The sequence below is a fragment of the Zootoca vivipara genome, chromosome 14, assembly GCF_965207765.1.
Source record: "Zootoca vivipara chromosome 14, rZooViv2.hap1.1, whole genome shotgun sequence".
NCBI classification, from domain to species: Eukaryota; Metazoa; Chordata; class Lepidosauria; order Squamata; family Lacertidae; genus Zootoca; species Zootoca vivipara.
In genome coordinates this window covers 4,369,477-4,387,305 of record NC_142597.1, presented here as the reverse complement: position 1 = coordinate 4,387,305, position 17,829 = coordinate 4,369,477, and the positions used below count along the sequence as shown (strand labels likewise).

Genomic DNA, 17,829 nt, shown 5'->3' with positions numbered 1-17,829 from the left:
CATTAAAAAAATTCACCTTTCACACCTAAAATAATGATTAAACACAAAAAGTGGCGCCCAAATTAGACGTCACCACCAGAAGCTCTGAAAACTCCAGCAGCTGCCAGATGACATCACAAAACTCCACAGCAACCAACTGAAAACAGTCCTTTTGTAGCAACAAGGCCCAGCTTTTTCAATAGGCCGCAGCATTGCCAAGCGGGAAAAACAAACAGAATAGGGCCTTTCACAACGGACGAGGCACAACAAAGGGAGGGGGAAACACATAGCCATGTGGGGGGGAGGACCCTGAGTCAGCCAAAGCAGTGGGGGGGGAATGAGTAGGCCGACCACCAAAATGGCTATTCCACCTCTCCCGGCGGCTGCATTAATAAACGCCTGGCAGTATTAGGCAGTCGTTCATCATTTCCCCTAACACGCATTTGGGGGCACGGCGAGGGGTTTTTGCTTTTTAATTTAGTGGGAGTTGTGTCACATGCGAGGCTACGGTGGCCATTTTAAGTAAGGGCAGTCGTGCCCCTTTTAACCTAGGCTTTATACTATGACTGATGGCCAGCCTCTGCGTCTTTAAAAACAACAACAACAACCATGCACTTTCTCTCCCCAGTTTAAGTCCTCAAACCAACCCCACATCCTACATTCAAAACACCTGCTCCAAAATTAGAAAATCCAAATAACCAAAACAAACAAACAAACCACAAAACACACAACAATGCCCAAATCATACAATACCCACCAAAACAAATGACAACCCCAAAAATAAAATTAAACAATAGTAACTTCTGCTTCTCATGTTCTTATTTCAAAAAAATTTAATCTACAGTGGTACCTCGCAAGACGAATGCCTCACACAACGAAAATTCACAAGACAAGCAAGTTTTGTTTGCGCGAGGGACTCGCAAGACGACGAGGTTTTCTATGGCCGCCGCTTCGTCTTGTGAAGCACGGCCATAGAATGTAGCGCAGGAAGGCGGCAAAGGAAGATCAGCTGTCAGCGCGGGAAGCTGACAGCTGATCTTCCTTTGCCTTCTTCCCACGCTACAGCTGGTTTCCCGGGGCTTGCCAAGCAGGTGGCGACAAGCCCTGGCAAGCAGCACAGCAGATTAGGGATGGGACAATTTGTCAATTTCTGTTTCTTTCAGTTTCTCATTTTCCTCCCATCTTAAGTTTAGTTTTCCACATTTTACCATCATTTTGTCATTTTTTTAATGTTAAAAGTCTTCATGAAAACTCATCAGCATTTTTGTGTGAATTTCTCATGTTTATATACATTTCTGTATGTTATTTTTGCCAATATAAGCATTTTGTGCAGATTTTCACTAGCAGATGCATTTTTATATACATTGCTTGGCTGGAGAATTCAGAGGAGTGACAATATCAAAAGATTTCTCTATTGTTTTGGAAAGTACACATTAAGTTCACAGACACAGCCCTAAAGCTTATTCAACTCACTAGAGAGGGGGGGAGGGGGGAGGAATGTGGGTGAGCAATGGTCACCAAGTCACATCGTGAAAGCAAAAGGGGATCTACTGAAAACCACTCAAAGCAGATGTGGTTTTCTGTTAAGGTTGCACCAGAAACCTCAGCACTTGCTTGTTGGGGAAAACCAGGCATTCTTGAAGCTAGTGCTTCTGTGTGAAACACTAAAGAAACCCTTTCACAGTATTAAAACTGCATATGATGCACAAATTCCATTAAATCACTCCCTGCCCTTATCAGCATTACATAGAACATGAGGGAATGAGCGCCCTGGGCTTTTTGCAGCAAGTACAGAAACTTCCCAAACAACTGCATGTTCTATCAAGGCTGCAAGAGGCTTACACAAAAGACAGCAGAAGTCTGCAATAGAGCAATGTCTAAGCAAGACCTTTTCCCCAGCCTAAGCAAAACAACAACATTGATCAGCCAGCAAACAAAATTCTGCGATCCATTGATTTCACTGAGAGAGGAACTACAGTGGTACCTCGGGTTACAGATGCTTCGGGTTACAGACTCTGCAAACCCAGAAATAGTACCTCGGGTTAAGAACTTTGCTTCAGGATGAAAACAGAAATTGTGCGGCCGTGCGGCTGCAGTGGGAGGCTCCATTAGCTAAAGTGGTATCCACGGATAAAAACAGTTTCAGGTTGAGAACGGACAATTAAGTTCTGAACCCGAGGTACCACTGTAGTCAGGAATGTATTAACAGTCTCTGTTAACTTTTCCAAGCACAATTCAAAGTGTTGGTACTGACCTTTAAGGCCCTAAACAGCCTCAGTCCTGTATACCTGAAGGAGTGTCTCCACCCCCATCATTCAGCCCGGACACTGAGATCCAGCGCCGAGGGCCTTCTGGTGGTTCCCTCATTGCGAGAAGTGAGGTTACATGGAAGCAGACACAGGGCCTTCTCGGTAGTGGCACCCACCCTGTGGAACGCCCTCCCAGCAGATGTCAAGGCAATAAGCAACTATTTTACTTTTAGAAGACAACTGAAGGCGACCCTGTTTAGGGAAGATTTTAATGTTTGATGCTGTACTGTTTTTAATATTCGGTTGGAAGCCGCCCAGAGTGGCTGGGGAAACCCAGCAAGATGGGTGGGGTATAAATAAAGTATTATTATTATTATTATTATTATTATTATTATTATTATTATTATTTAAAAGGAAAAGCAGCTGCAAAGTGCTGCCACTTTAAGTGGAAGAAACATGCGGAGAGGGCTGCTTAACCCTTTCTACTCCCACCATTTATCAGTTCAAAATTGCCCTCTCTAATTTTATTTATTTAACAAAATTTATATACAACTTGGCTGTAAGAAAACCCATTTTTATGCCCATTTTAACTAAATCTCTCCTCTGATAATAAAGAAGCAGGTGCTAGTTTCAGCAAACAATGGGTTAAGCACTTTTGCCCTCCAGCAGAGTTTTCAGATAACTGCACCATCCTGGCTACAGTCCCATGCTATAGCTTATGCAGTTGAATTATTAATTCAAAACTGCTGAGCAGCAATTGCATTTAAAAAGCAACCACAGATCTTGCCAGACTCCTCTGGCATGTACAGGGGACTCACCTGAGTTGTGCCGCCATGATGCATGATCCAGAACTGCACTTACAGAAACTGACATCGTGATTCATGCCAAAGTTATGCCCCATTTCATGGGCCATGGTTGCACCAATAGCAATTGGGTTTGGGTTGTGATCCTGCAGAAGGGAGAATAGTTAACCTATTGTTAGTCTTCCAGGAAACAGAAGATGAAGGTGGTTATTAGCGCTGCGTAGAAAAGCTCAATAAATTTTGAGTGAATATTAGGCTCTGGAGGTGGAGGGAGGGAGGGGAGAAAAATCTAGTCATTTTAAAGGGTCTGTGGTTTGCTAATAGCAGCTATTTTTTCACTTCTTAAAAAAATAGAATTGTTGCCAAAAAATTAAGGGGCCTAAGTTAGCCATGTCCATTAACTTCAATGGATTTTTGCAAGTGGCCATGGTGGTTCCATTGATGGTTCACTTCTGCCCTTGGAATAAAACTATATTGTGATGTATACTCCATCTATGAGTACTTAGGGGAGGTTGCAGCTGCCACCAGTCCTGTAAAATATTTCAGAAAAACGATTTCTGAAATCCACCCCCCCCCAAAAATAATAATAATAATAATAATAATAATAATAATAATAATAATGGCCACCTCTGAATGGAAAAGCAAATTTTGGGGAAAACATTTCTGATCAGCTCTATTCCCTATACATCACATGCAAGAGAGCATTTTTGGAAAGGGCTGCAACTTGCTTGGAGGGCAAAACTCCATGTTCCGTCCCTGACATCTCCAGATGGGCCTGGAGATAAGCCCCTCTCTATCTTCTCAGGCCACGTGCCCCCCCCCCCAGGCCATGCCCCTGACTGGCACTGGCCCTACTTTGCAACTTTGTTGCAGTGCTATTTTTCAAGAAAAAGAGGTGAATTGCATCTTTTGCATGGCTAAAACGTGTCCTTGATCTTTGTTAATGTCTCTTGCTTGTCTAAATAGTGGATGGAGAGGGCTTCTTAATGTATAGATCTGTGCAGAAGTTAGTATATGTGTGAAATAAACTCACACTATGCAAAGATAAAAATTTCTATTTGTTGCTCCACCCACTTTTGCAATCCCTCCCCATCCCCCGGCATGTGGTCCACAGAAGGCTGCCCCAAATTATCTGGTGTACCAGATCAGCTTCACCAGGGTTCCCCCTCTCCCTCTAGGGAAGCTGGTGTTGTGGCTCTGCTCTGCCAGGGGAGCTACTTCTGGGGAGCTTCTTTTATTCATATGTTCTGTTTCCAATTTACATTGCTTTCAGGCAGGCCAAAGTGTTTAGGCAAAGGAAAAAAGTAAATGAAACGAATAATCTAACTGCATGCATGGCATGCTTCAACAGCATGCGTGGAGACTGGTAGTGTTTCTGTTTCTTTCCCAGGATATTTCAGCAAGATCTAGGCCTCCAGAATTAGTGAGCTTCTTCCAAGGCTGACACCAAAGGCTCGAAAAGAAACCTCTTTGTTGCTCCCTGCCTCAGATTGCAAAGTGGAACAAGTTTCCAAGCACCCCACAGGCCACAATTTACAGCCATTCAGCTGCTGTCATTGGTCATTCCTTCCACAGAGTTCAAGGCAGCCTACATCGTTTAATTTTAGAGGTAGAAAGGATCCCTGAGGTCATCCAGTCCAACCCCCTTTCCAGACTCTGTGTAATCACCTCCAGCAAAGTTGAAGTCACCAGCTCTCTGGAAAGCCTGTTCCATTGTCAAACAGCAGTTGCCATTCCTTCTACTAACACTTATCCAAAATCTGCTCCCTTGCAACTTCCACACATTAGATCTAGTTCTGGTTTTTTTCTGGAGTAGGAGGAGTCAATGTGGTCACTTCCCTACGTGGTTAGGCTCCAGCTCCCATCCACCTTAGCCAGCATGGCCACATGGCCTAACCCTGCTCTGGAGCAACAGTAAATGTATATTTGGCTTATGTGTAGTTTATCCTAAATACACATTTTAAAGCATAAAATACACATTTGGGCATATTTTTCTGAGCGGAGATGTGTGTTTCAGTGAAATGTAAAAACTGAAGGATAATTACAGTACATTACAATTAACACGGGGTGTGTGGATTCGGTCTGTTCACTTTGGAATTCACCGGAATTGAGTTCCTCAAGCATCCCACAGCAGAATGAGCAAAGTCTGCTCTCACTCTAAGCCAACTCGGCCATGCACAACAACAAATTCCTAAGACTCAGCCACATGCAAAAACTAGTTCCCAGGATGAGGAAGCCACAGCAGATAAGTTGGTTTATGTTTGTAATAAAGAAATGCCATTTTATAAAGATATGCCATTTTATATGCCTTCCTTGCCTGCAACCCAATGTTCTGCCCTCCTCCTCCTATCTAATTTCACAAACCTGAACAACTCCCAATGAATGAGCAGGGTTGCACATGGTTCCAACATAGGCCAATCCTACTGTTGGTCCACTGAAGTCAATTCCTCTGAAAGAAAGGAGGGATAGAGAACGGACTGTGAGATCTCATTCAAAAAGACTCCATTGTTCTATCATTCATAGAATCTATTGCTGCATTTGGCAAATAAGCCTTTGGCAATTCTTCCCAATGGAGTTGTAGACTATTAATATTTCAGCTGCAACCTGTCTGAGAACTAAGGCACATGCAAGAAAAGAAGGGATCAATGAGTTTTGCCAGAACCCCCGTTTTCATCCTGCACCCTGAAAATGGTAGAGGTTATTTGAACCCTCCCACAAATGTAGCCCAAAGTTCAAATGTTGCAAAAAGATGGTGTGCCATCCCCCCTCACCCCCACTCCAGTACCATGGCAATGACCTCCAGAAGAAAAGGGCTGGTGAAAAACTGAGGAGGCCACTTGGGGGCAACGGTACCCCCATCACTCTTGACAGCATTCTGGGGAAGTATCTATGAAACTTTGGAAACATATAGCTCCCTAAAGGTACTCCACCTCTGCCCACAACCTTTTGCCACAGGGATACATACGTGAGTAGCTGAGCGTTATCGTTCCTTTTCCGCTTCAACAGAACTGCCTGCCTCCATGCTGAGAACCGGTCTAAAGTGCTGCCAGCAGATTCATTCACATCAATCTTATCCCCATCAGACCAAACTTCTAGGCCAATCAATGCTACATGAACGTTTATGGCTTTGTAAACCTATGAGGAGAACAAATTGTAATCAGGAACACACAAAAATACCTTAAATACCTTAGGAAAAGTTACAGGTAGGTAGCCGTGTTGGTCTGAGTCGAAACAAAATAAAAAAATTCCTTCAGTAGCACCTTAAAGACCCACTAAGTTTTTAATTTTGGTATGAGCTTTCGTATCTGAAGAAGTGTGCATGCACACGAAAGCTCATACCAAAATAAAAACTTAGTTGGTCTTTAAGGTGCTACTGAAGGAATTTTGTTACCTTGGGAAAAAGTTGTTAATGGATTTTATACTCCTCACCTCAACTTGGAGCAGATTAAATTGTATATATGCTTTGAAACCAGGGTATTAGGACAACATTAAAAGTGATACGGAAGTTCCAGGATTGTATCCAATACTAGTCCTACTCATTGTGGGATTTAGTTGGATGCAACCCCAACGTTCTTATCTCTTTGTGTATTTTTTTCTTGAAAAGCAGCCATGGTTTTTTGTGGGGGGGGGGAATTGGGTTGGGCTGAGGAGGGGAGAGAAAGGTTTAACCAGCAAATACTTCCACAGGCTCTTGAAACCAAATAAAAATTCCATTGAAAGCCCCAAACAAAATCACAAAACAACAATGATAAAATCACAAACAATCAGCACGAAACAACAGTGTGCAACGGTGTAGGTACCACAACCAAATTTCAATCAAGTTGTGGGTTGTTTTTTTTAACAAACACAAAGAATTATTATAGTTTGTAGGCAACAAAGATAATTCACACTTCATGTTGCATGACATTTTCAGATATTGCAACATCCATGTGAAATATAAACATTTTTTCCAAAACATAAACATGCATATTTCTAAATAATGTTACGCTGAAGAACACATTTGGGCAACCCTTATTCCCAAATGTGTGGAAGGACATGCGGATCCAGAATTGGCCTCCACAGTCACTTACGGACTCATTGTTAAAACTGTGTTTATGGAAGACAATCTTACTCGGCTACGAAGGATCGCCAAAGAGAGAAAGAGAAGATGCACTTGTGAGGGCATTAAAATTAGGGATCTGCAAATCTGTCAATTGCAGCTTCTCTCAGTTTCTCACTATCCAATCTTAAATTCATTTAACCGCATTTCCATATCAGTTTCTGAATTTTTATTTTAAAAGTCTTCATGAAAATTCATCAGCATTTTACTGCAAATTCTTCCTAATATTCATAAAGTTTGTCTGCAATTTTGCCTAATATACTCATTTTTCCAATGCAATTCCCCCTAATATAATGCATTTTTGTATGTTGTGTTCACTGCTCTTTGCATTTGAATGTACACTTTAATGTACATATGCATTTCTATACACATTACTTGGCTGGAGAACTGCACTGCAAAACCTGAAGTATGAAATTTGAAAGATGGCTGCATTTTGGTTCACATATTGTAATTGCTAGGTAGGTTTCACTTTAAATGCGAACTGAATTTAATTTCTCCCCATTCCTAAATATACTTCTAGGAATACAAAAGGTGGCCATCTCTGTGATAAGTGATGTTGCTGTGCTCTGTAACTACCTGGTCAGGAAGACAAAAAATGTTCATCTCGTAATGCTGAGATGCATTTAAATCAAACATCATTTTGTCAGCTCAGAGTGTAAAACAAGATTTCTTCACATGCACCTGAAAGCAGTTTTGAGGTGCATGCGGTGAAAAAGTCTATTGAATAAGAGAGAAACTTCCACTGAATAGCTGAGTGACTTGTACAGAAATTTGAAATGTTCTTCTAATTTTAAATGTCCAGTTTTTGAACACTAATTGCAGAAATAAGAGAGAAACAAGCTGAGAGGAGTCTGACCATCACTAATTTAATGCAGACTTTTAAAAAAACATATCTACGCTTCACTATTGTTCACTCAGGGTCATTGCCATTACATCTTACCATGTTTATGTAATTGACTATTTCGAATACTCTTGTCCTAACACCAGTCATATTGCGGCTATACTTCCTGAACTGCAAAAAGAAAAAGATGAAAGCATTAATAACAGATTGAGCAGAGAGTGGGGTACAGGTTGCAGGGAAAGAGGAAGGCATTTAACTTATCCTTGCTGTAGCAAAGGAATCTGTGAACCTACATATAGGAAGAAAATGCTTTTTTGATAACTTACAACCTATGACAAATTCTTCATAGTGGATTCTTACAAGCTCACCACCTAAACCTGGGTCCCCAACAAGAGCACTCTCAGACACCCCCCCCCCTTGAAGCCCACCAGGGCCCCTCTCAATGCCTCTTTTGGGGAGGTGTTAGTCACCTTCAGTGTTTTTTTGTAAAAATAATGTTTAGGGGTACTCTCATTTTCCTACTCATATTGAAATATTGCCCCTCAATGAGGCCAAACTTAGATTCACAAAATGTTTAGAGGTATGCATACCCCTGCGTACCCCCAGAAAAAGAAGAAGCACTGGTTATCTTTTGTTGATGTCTATGTATTAGGATTCTTAACTTATGAGAGTCCAATGTCATGCGTTCAAGCCCCATGTTAGGCAAAGGATTCCTGCACTGCAGAGTGTTGGACTAGATTACCCACGTGGTCCCTTCCAACACTACAATTCTATGATTCTATGTCATTTGGGGTGGGAGTTCACTGTTGTTTTTCTGTGAAATTGGCATTTTTGGTACCTTATACAAAGGACAAAAATGCCTTTATCTGTCAGTCTGTAGGTCAGGTTTTTACTGTGTATAGCTAATGATCATTGCAATGTAACTTAAGTGCACATTAGAGAACAAACAAACCCCAATACATTTCAAGAATTTGTTGAACAAAAACATAAAATGCAAGGTGTTACTTTAAACTGTAAAGGTAACTGAGAAATTTCGTTGTTCCCGCAAGCGGACAATGACAATAAAGATCTATTCTATTCTATTCTATTCTATTCTATTCTATTCTATTCTGTTCTGTTCTGTTCTGTTCTGTTCTGTTCTGTTCTGTTCTGTTCTGTTCTAAAGGTAAAGGTACCCCTGACCATTTGGTCCAGTAGCGGACAACTCTGGGGTTGCGGCGCTCATCTCGCTTTACTGGCCGAGGGAGCCGGCGTACAGCGGGTCATGTGGCCAGCATGACTAAGCCACTTCTGGCGAACCAGAGCAGCGCACGGAAATGCCATTTACCTTCCCGCCAGAGTGGTACCTATTTATCTACTTGCATTTTGACGTGCTTTCAAACTGTGAGGTTGGCAGGAGCAGGGACCGAGCAACGGGGGCTCACCTCGTTGCGGGGATTTGAACCGCCAACCTTCTGAACAGCAAGCCCTAGGCTCTGAGGTTTAGACCACAGCGCCACCCGGGTCCCACTTTAAACTGTAAATTTCCCCAAATTATGTAAATTTAAAAATCCCCTTGGGTTAAAAAAATAAAATAAAAATGGTCCATAATGCCCTATCTATCATCTATCTTTCTAATATCTCACCCTTCCTCCCAACTAATGATCTCCAACTCAGGGCAATTAAAGATATTGGAAACTGGTGTAAATTAAATTGAATGTAGAGTGTGGCTGTGCCTACTATTCCCAGTAACATACAGATAAACATTTGCAGGACAAGGATCAGGTTTGCATTTTCCTTATTAAGTTCTGGATTTCACTGAAAACTCATTGAATGATAGTGAAACTGATGAGATTAGCTGCTTCTCAGCAATTGCGGTTAGCTGCTTCTCATTAAATACGGGAAATTGTGCACTGGCTTTACAGTAGACTGGATACACAGTAAACTTTCTTTATTCAAATGACTTTTTTTACATTCTTGCAAGAAGCATCACCTCCAAGGCTATAGCTATATATGGTAGTGAAATAGTGTGACAGTCACTGTGGTTAGAAGGAAGTAACAACAAATGGCATCATTAAATGACATCAGCACAATATCAATTTCCTCTAATTTTTCACAAGACCAGCTGTTCCCTTTTGAAAAGCGTTAGCAGAACACCAAATCTGTAATTGGAGAGACCTTCCACCACCTCCTTTGATATTATTACTGCATTTTTCTTTATTTAAAATTGTGTGCAAATCCTGAAAAGCCATGGTGGCTATTTCCCCCTTCCCCTGTTGCAGGCAGTCTGAATACTAGTTGCTGGGAATCTCAAGTGGAATGTGGTCGTGTTCCACTCTGGTCTTGCTTGTGGACTACCTGATCATAGCTGCCAAGTCCCGGTTAGGAAAATACAGGATCAGCAGCGCCGGCACCAGAAGTCGCTTCTACGCATGTCCAGACATGCGTAGAAGCAACTTCCAGTGCCGGCGCTGCCCGATTTCCGGTGCCCAGACATGGGCAGAGCGGCACCGGAAAATTACGGGATATTTCGCCATTCAGGATGACAGCGGGAAACGGCTTTAAAAACGGGGGTTTCCCCCCGGGGAAAATGGGAGACTTGGCAGCTATGTACCTGATTCACTTCATCTGAAGGCAGCCCTGTATCAGGAGGTTTTTTAATGCTTGGTGTTTCATTAAGTTTTATGTGTGCTGTAAGCGGCCTAGAGTGGTTGGGGAAACCCAGCCAGGTGGGCGGGGTATTATTATTATTATTATTATTATTATTATTATTATTATTATTATATAAGGGGGGGTGAACACAACCTCAAGTATGGGCACAGGAGCTTGCTACCACTAAGAAAAAAGATGACACACAAATGGAAAACTGGTTCAATCAATGACTATTATGCATTATAGCTAAATGTATTCTCCAAGTTGAGAAGAAATATACATCTGAATATGAGAAGCTGGGGGCAAATAACAAAATAAGGCCATCACCTTCATGTCCTCCTTGTGAGCGCCTCAGAGATATTCAACTAGCAACTGGAAACAGCAAATGCTAGACTAGATGGAACCTTGAGCTTTGGTCTGGTCTAACAGGGCAGTTCACATACTGCCGTGCTCCCCCAGTAAAGCGAAGGCTTCAGAAGAACTAAGGAGGGAAGCATTCCTTGGGATACTTACCGCTGTGTAGTCTACAGCTACGTAAAGTTCAACATATTTCCTGGCCTTCAGGTATGCCTGCTTCTAAATAGAACAAGAAAGCGGAGATTGGTCAGAGCTTCCACACACAGTTCACAGCAGGGTTTTTTAAAAGGGAAATGCTGAAGTGCCCAGTGGAATGTGAATATAATTCACTCTCAGTGCATGCATCGCTACAACACACCTGCTTGTTTGTGTGTGTGTGTGTGTGTGTGTGTGTGTGTGTGCGCATGCGTGCGTGCGTGCATACATGGTTTCAGCAGCCTTTGGCTATAAGCAATAAATTTGACTGACTGACTGACATCAATGGTTTCTTGCTCAGAAAATCCTGAGAACTGAGAATTTGACATCAAGAGTGAAGAGAGAACTTGGGAGACTTGTGAACTCTAACTTCCTAAGTACCACTTTGAGGTTAATATGTGGCTGATTCTCATTACAGTTATACATAAATCTAAATGGTAGAGTTATCTCTTTTTAAATATTTCACTTATGAAGTTCCTGTGAAGAACATCATATTGGCTATTTCTGGAAACACCATAACTTCACATGACATGTTGGGAAAGGGGTCCCCAAGTTCTAAAATTGTTTTTACGTCATATTAGAAACATTGGTGACTACTTAGTAGAGAGTAGCAATCGTGTTTCTGATCTCCCCTGCAGCTGCCTATTTTGGGTCTGGCTGCCCATTATAAAGCCCTGGTTCAGGAACATTGGATCGTCTGATAAACTAAGGATTGCTGTTTTATAGCCTGGTTAAAGCACATAAACCTTGGGAAATGCTGGCTGTGTGTGATAAGACATTTATAAGGTTAGAGAGCTTGTTAAAATCTTTGAATGTACAGAATGTAAAGATTCCATTTTTCAGGACTTGCATTATGAAATGAATTACTGGACTGAAACAGTCCATATATGTGGAGGTTTTTAATTATTAAATATCTAAAAACTTTAAAAAAAACCAATCCTTAAAAATTGAAGGGCTGCCTTCAGATGTCTTCTAAAAATCAGATAGTTGTTTATTTCCTTGACATCTGAAGGGTGTTCCACAAGGTGGGCGCCACTGCCAAGAAGGCCCTCTGCCTGGTTCCCTGTAACCTCACCTCTTGCAGTGAGGGAACAGCCAGATGGCGGTCAGTGCTGGATCTCAGTGTCTGGGCTGAGCGATGGGGGTAGAGACGCTCCTTCAGGTATACTGGGCCGAGGCCATTTAGGGCTTTAAAGGTCAGCACCAACACTTTGAACTGTGCTTGGATACGTACTGGGAGCCAGTGAACATCTTTTAGGACAGGTGTTATATGGTCCCAGCAGCCACTCCCAGTCACCAGTCTAGCATTCTGGATTAGTTGTAGTTTCAACTAGTTTTGGTGAGTCAGTGTCTCCATAAAGAAGGTTGGGTCATGTTTGTATATTCCAAATGGTAGCCATTTTGAAAATGCTAAGATGCAACTATCTGTAAATCAAAAACAGTGCTGGATATATGGATAACTAGCACAGCATTGTGCCTCAGAGGGCTGTATACAAGGAAGTAAAGCTTTTGGAAGGGGTGGAGGACTGTTTTCTGAAATAAACCCCTGATGCTCCTACTTTTGGTGGCTGTTAAAAGTGAAAGCTGCCACTGCAACTGCTTCATTGCCTCTTCCTGCTTCCTGCTTCCTTCAGTGGTTCCTGCCAATCAGGGATCGCATAGCGGTGCTGCATAGCCAATCAGCTCTGGCTAGGCGATAGTTTAGTTATTTAGTTATTAAATGTATATCTCACACCTTCCTCCAAAGGAGAGCAGAGCATCAGGGAAGTGATGGTATCACAGAAGGCAAACAGCTAAGTAGCTTATTCAGCATTGCTAGAAGTTAGAGTGAGATCACTATGCAGGTATTAGCTCTCTCTTACACCTTTCTCCTAATTTCCAGCCTCAGCAGCACTGAGCATATAGGTCTTTGCCATCATATGTCAATGACACTTTATATGCCAGCTCTGCAAAACAGTCATCTGGTTCGCATGTCACAAACTTTCAGATAAAGACTGGGTTTCTTTTCTTTCAAACACCAGTGGAATTTAATTGCCATCATGGAGCCAGACTTCCAGAAATAACTCAAGAGAGAAATTATTTATTTATTTATTTATTTATTCATTCATTTATTCTTAACCAAGCTTTTCTCCCAGCTCCACTCTTGGGCAAAAACACTTGACTATGTCTAAGCCTAGCAGCTGATTTAAGAATTTGTAAGAGGGGGTGGGATAGTAATCGGTTATTAACATGAACCAATGATTAATTTACTAAATTTAAATACATTTGCAGTTATTCACTCATTTGAAAACAAACAATGCCATTTAAAATGTTGGGAATGAATGCAACCCACTGTATTTCCACCCCACCCCACCCCACTTACTTCTGCACTTGTGCTCATCCTGGAGGTCTTTTTGGTGGGGTTTTCTGATTGCCAAGTAGTGTTGGTTACCCCACAGACCTTGGGGGTCTCATCCTTTTCTAGGCTATCATATTTGAAGACTGCATGTGCTTCGCTGTCTGATAACTTCAGAGGTTCGATAAGATACCTCTCACCACCACTCTTGAAATACCCTCTGCAAAACATGAGAAGACCGCTTCAAAATAAGTTGATGAAGATGGACTCCCAATTTCTACTTAGCCATTTCCTCTAAATTCCTGTTGAAACCACATTGGATCTTATTTTCCTGTATTTCCTCTCTTCTCTCCTGCTCTAGCTTCCTGCACTCAACATTATACCGTGTTTCCCCTATTTTAAGACGTAGTCATTTTATAAGACGTAGCAGGATTTTTACACTTTTGCGGAATTAAGCCATACCCCGAAAATAAGCCATACCCCGAGCCAGCAGAACCCAGCATGCTGGCCGCGGCAGGAAAAGGAGGGCTGCTGGGTTGGTGCCCGGAACTGGCTACTGCTGCTGCTGCTGCAGCGCCGCTTAGAATGAGACCGCCGAGCGCCCCAGCAGCGGGACCGACAAAGTGCCCAGCAACACAGCACGGAGCGCCCCAAGCGCCCCAAGCCACAACAGCAGGAGGAGGAGGTTTCAAAGGGCTATAGAGCACCGCTGGGTCCCGGAGACTCAGGGCGTTCCGCGCGCCGCCTCCTCTTTCTGCCGCGGCTCGGCACCTGGAACTGGTTGCTGCTGTTGCTGCTGCTGAAGCGCCGTGCAGCTCTCTATCCGTCCTCGCCCTCAACTGCTAATTTCTCCCTCACACACGGGCGGGGGGGGGGGAGAAACAGGAGGAGGCACAAGCACCGCGCGCTCGGCCCTCTTTCGGTGCTCGCGCTCGCCGAGCTGTTGACCTGAAGCACAGAGGAGGCATGCACACGCACGCAAGAAAGGATGGGTGGGGGGAGGAGGAGAGCGGTGTTTGTGACACGCTCGCGAAAGAATGGCTGAGCAGCCGTGCGCACGGAACGGTGTCTCTCCCTCTGTGTGTGTGTGAGAGAGAGAGAAAAGGCGGGGAGCGAGGAAAGGAGACAACTGGGGCGGGGAAGAGGAGGAGGAGGCTTTCCGCAAGGCGGAGGACTGAGAGACGCTACCAAACAGGAAGCGCTGCCACCAAGCCAGGAGCCGCTCCGCGCTTCCCTCGGCAAAAAAGGCGCGACCTGCAGCTGTCACAAAAGCCTCCCCGAGCCCAGCTGACTGGCGGCTGTCAGAGCGCAGACAAGGAAAAGCCTGGCGAACCGCTGACAAGCGGGTTCAAGCCGCTTGTCAATGGACTCAACAAAGGAGGGGGAGGGAGTGGAAGCCTCCGCACACAACAGCACCCCTCCAAAGGCGCCACAAGCCAGCCCTAAAACTGGACACGTGGCCTGAGGCGCGCGAAAATGGCACCCTGCCGCCCAAATACCGGTAGCTGGCGGCGGTTAGAGCGCTCCCGCTCAGAGCGCTAGCCTAGAGCACGGAAAACATGGCAAAAGCTTAAAATTAGCCCGGCCACTAAAGCGCTCTCGCTCCCAGCGCAAGCAAACGGAGCGTTCTGGACTGCTCCCCCTTCAAGCAGCTAAAAAGCCGCTCGACGAAGCCTATGCAACCGAAAAAATTACCCCCCCCAAGCCGCACCCCCCAGCAGGGAACACGCAGTGAAGGTATGGCTCTAGGAGGATGAGGGGGTGGGAGTGGGGGTGGGGAAGGGTTAGGGTGGGACAGGGCGGGGATAAGAAGGGATTAGGAAATCAAGGAAACACAAGGGAAACAACGATCCAGCAAGCCTCCTCCGGCTCCCAGAGGCTCGGGGCGCTCCGCGCGCGCTGCTGGGCGACAACCCGGCAAGCCGCCTCCTTGTGTTGTAAGAAGACTAGACTCAGCAGCAGAATAGAAATAAATGCAAAACTGCTTGCACACACCAAATATTTTCCTTATTTTGTGTATCACTTTGCATCTTACTTAAGACACCCACCGAAAATAAGCCACCCTGTGGTTTTTTTGAGGAAAAAAGTTATAAGACGGTGTCTTAAAAAAGGGGAAACACGGTACCTCCCAAATGAACTGTTTTATGTAGGAATGCATAAAAATGTTACTTATTTCCAAGACCAGAATTGAAATAAGGATCACCATTCCTTCACTCAGATTGCCTGATTAAGGTTGCATATATGCCATACATTGAGAGCACAAGGATTCCCCAAATAATTCTGGGAACTATACTTTATCCCAACACCCATAATAAACTATAGTTTCTGGGATTCTTTGGGGGAAGTCATGAGTTTTAAATGTATGGTGCATGCAGCCCAGGTCACAATTCAGAGTTGGTCTCCTAACCAACCGAGCATCCCTGCAAGTTACGAATATTGCTTTGATAGCCAGGCTACAGGAAGAGTCCTGTTGTGTTCAAATCCTATTTGTGGGCTTCCCAAGAGGCAACTGGTTGACCACTGTTGCATGGGCAGAATGCTGGACTAGATCAACATTCAGTCTGATCCAACAGGGCTCCCCTTATGCTCTTAAGGTGGCCAGATTCCTAATATTCATATCACCCCAGTCCACAGCTTTGAGAAGTGGATGTTGTAGAACCTTCCCTTGCATAAAAATGGACCTGGGAACCAAGAACAAACAGCAGTCCTGAGTATCTCATTGGGCTAAATCCCCGCCTGAGAACATGAGGTTCCTGGTTCAAGCCATGGAAAATATCACAGCTCAGAGATAAAAGATCTAGAAAATACACATAGACTCATCATAAGAGTGACCGTAGCTCAGTGGCAGGGCACAGAGAAGGGCCCAGGTTCAATCACTGGCTTCTCCAGTTAAGGAAAGATCAGGTAACAGGTGAGAGGAAATAATTCTGCTGTTGCCAGTCAGCATAGAGAATATTGGGCTTCTACCAACCTGGTGGGTTGGTGCTGTGGGTTAAACCACAGAGCCTAGGGCTTGCCGATCGGAAGGTCAGCAGTTCGGATCCCCGTGACGGGGTGAGCTCCCGTTGCTTGGTCCCTGCTCCTGCCCACCTAGCAGTTTGAAAGCACGTCAAAGTGCAAGTAGATAAATAGGTACTGCTACAGCGGGAAGGTAAACGGCATTTTCGTGTGCTGCTCTGGTTCGCCAGAAGCGGCTTAGTCATACTGGCAACATGACCTGGAAGCTGTACGCCGGCTCCCTCGGCCAATAATGCGAGATGAGCGCCGCAACCCCAGAGTCGGTCACGACTGGACCTAATGGTCAGGGGTCCCTTTACCAACCTGGAAGAAGGTAGGTTCCTGTGCTCTTCTATATCTACATTTAATTGCCATTTTGGTTGGGAAGGACCATAGCAAGCAGAAGGTCTCGGGTTCAATCCTTTGCATTTCCAGTTTTGAAAGAATTGGGGAAAACCTCTCCAACTGCTGCTGCCAGTTGGAGCAGACAATATTGGACTAGATGGACAAATCATCTGACCTGGTAGAAAGTAGCTACCATGTTCCACCCAACAAGGCATTCCTGAAGAAACCATTCCTCCCCTCTGATTCCCCCCCCCATTAGATATAGCTCCAAAGAGTTATCAGAGTATAAACAAAAACAATGTCAAGAAATGGCAATGACCCATCTTACCTCAAACCACGACATGCACTGATGCTTGCTGTAGAGTCAGTATCATTTTGGACGTAACCTTCATAATAGCAGTGGTCCTGTATGGAGAGACAGAGAAGCACACTGATAGACTCATAGAACTGTAGAGTTGGAAGGGTCCAAAGGGTCATCTAGTCCAACCCCCTTCAATACCGGAATCTCAGCTAAAGCATCTTTGACATAGCTGCCAAGTCTCTTGTTTTTCGTGGGAAACCCCTGGATTTTAATCCGTTTCCCGCTGTTATCCTGAATAGAAAAAATCCTGGAAATCCCCTGGATTTCCTACCTGCCAGGGAGGCTCCATTTTGGGTGCCGCTCTGCCCATGCCTGGGCACCGGAAATTGGGCAGAGCGGCACCGGAAGTTGCTTCTACGCATGTCTGGACGTGTGTAGAAGCGACTTCCGGTGCCAGCGCTGCTGATCCTGCATTTTTCAGCGCGAGACTTGGCATCTATGATCCATGACAGATGGCCACCCAACCTGTGCTTAAAAACCTCCAAGGAAGGAGTGTCCACAACCTTCTGAGGGAGACCATTCCACTGTTGAACAGCTCTCACTCTGAGAAAGTTTTTTCCTAATGTTTAGTCAGAATCTCCTTTCTTGTAACTTGAAGCCATGGGTTTGAGTTCTACCCTCCAGAGCAGGAGAAATG

General features: G+C 44.2%; 1 protein-coding gene across 1 annotated transcript in view; it reads right to left on the bottom strand.

Annotated features, from left to right (window-relative positions):
* Positions 1–17,829, bottom strand: part of ADAM28 (ADAM metallopeptidase domain 28) — a 77,133-nt gene that overhangs the window by 24,052 nt on the left and 35,252 nt on the right. The window contains exons 5-11 of the mRNA XM_035138811.3: positions 17,160–17,236; positions 13,517–13,709; positions 11,116–11,178; positions 8,071–8,142; positions 5,997–6,166; positions 5,396–5,480; positions 3,047–3,177 (exon numbers count right to left, since the gene is read on the bottom strand). Of these exons, the coding sequence (XP_034994702.2) occupies positions 3,047–3,177; positions 5,396–5,480; positions 5,997–6,166; positions 8,071–8,142; positions 11,116–11,178; positions 13,517–13,709; positions 17,160–17,236 (791 nt within the window). The remainder of the gene's footprint in view (positions 1–3,046; positions 3,178–5,395; positions 5,481–5,996; positions 6,167–8,070; positions 8,143–11,115; positions 11,179–13,516; positions 13,710–17,159; positions 17,237–17,829) is intronic.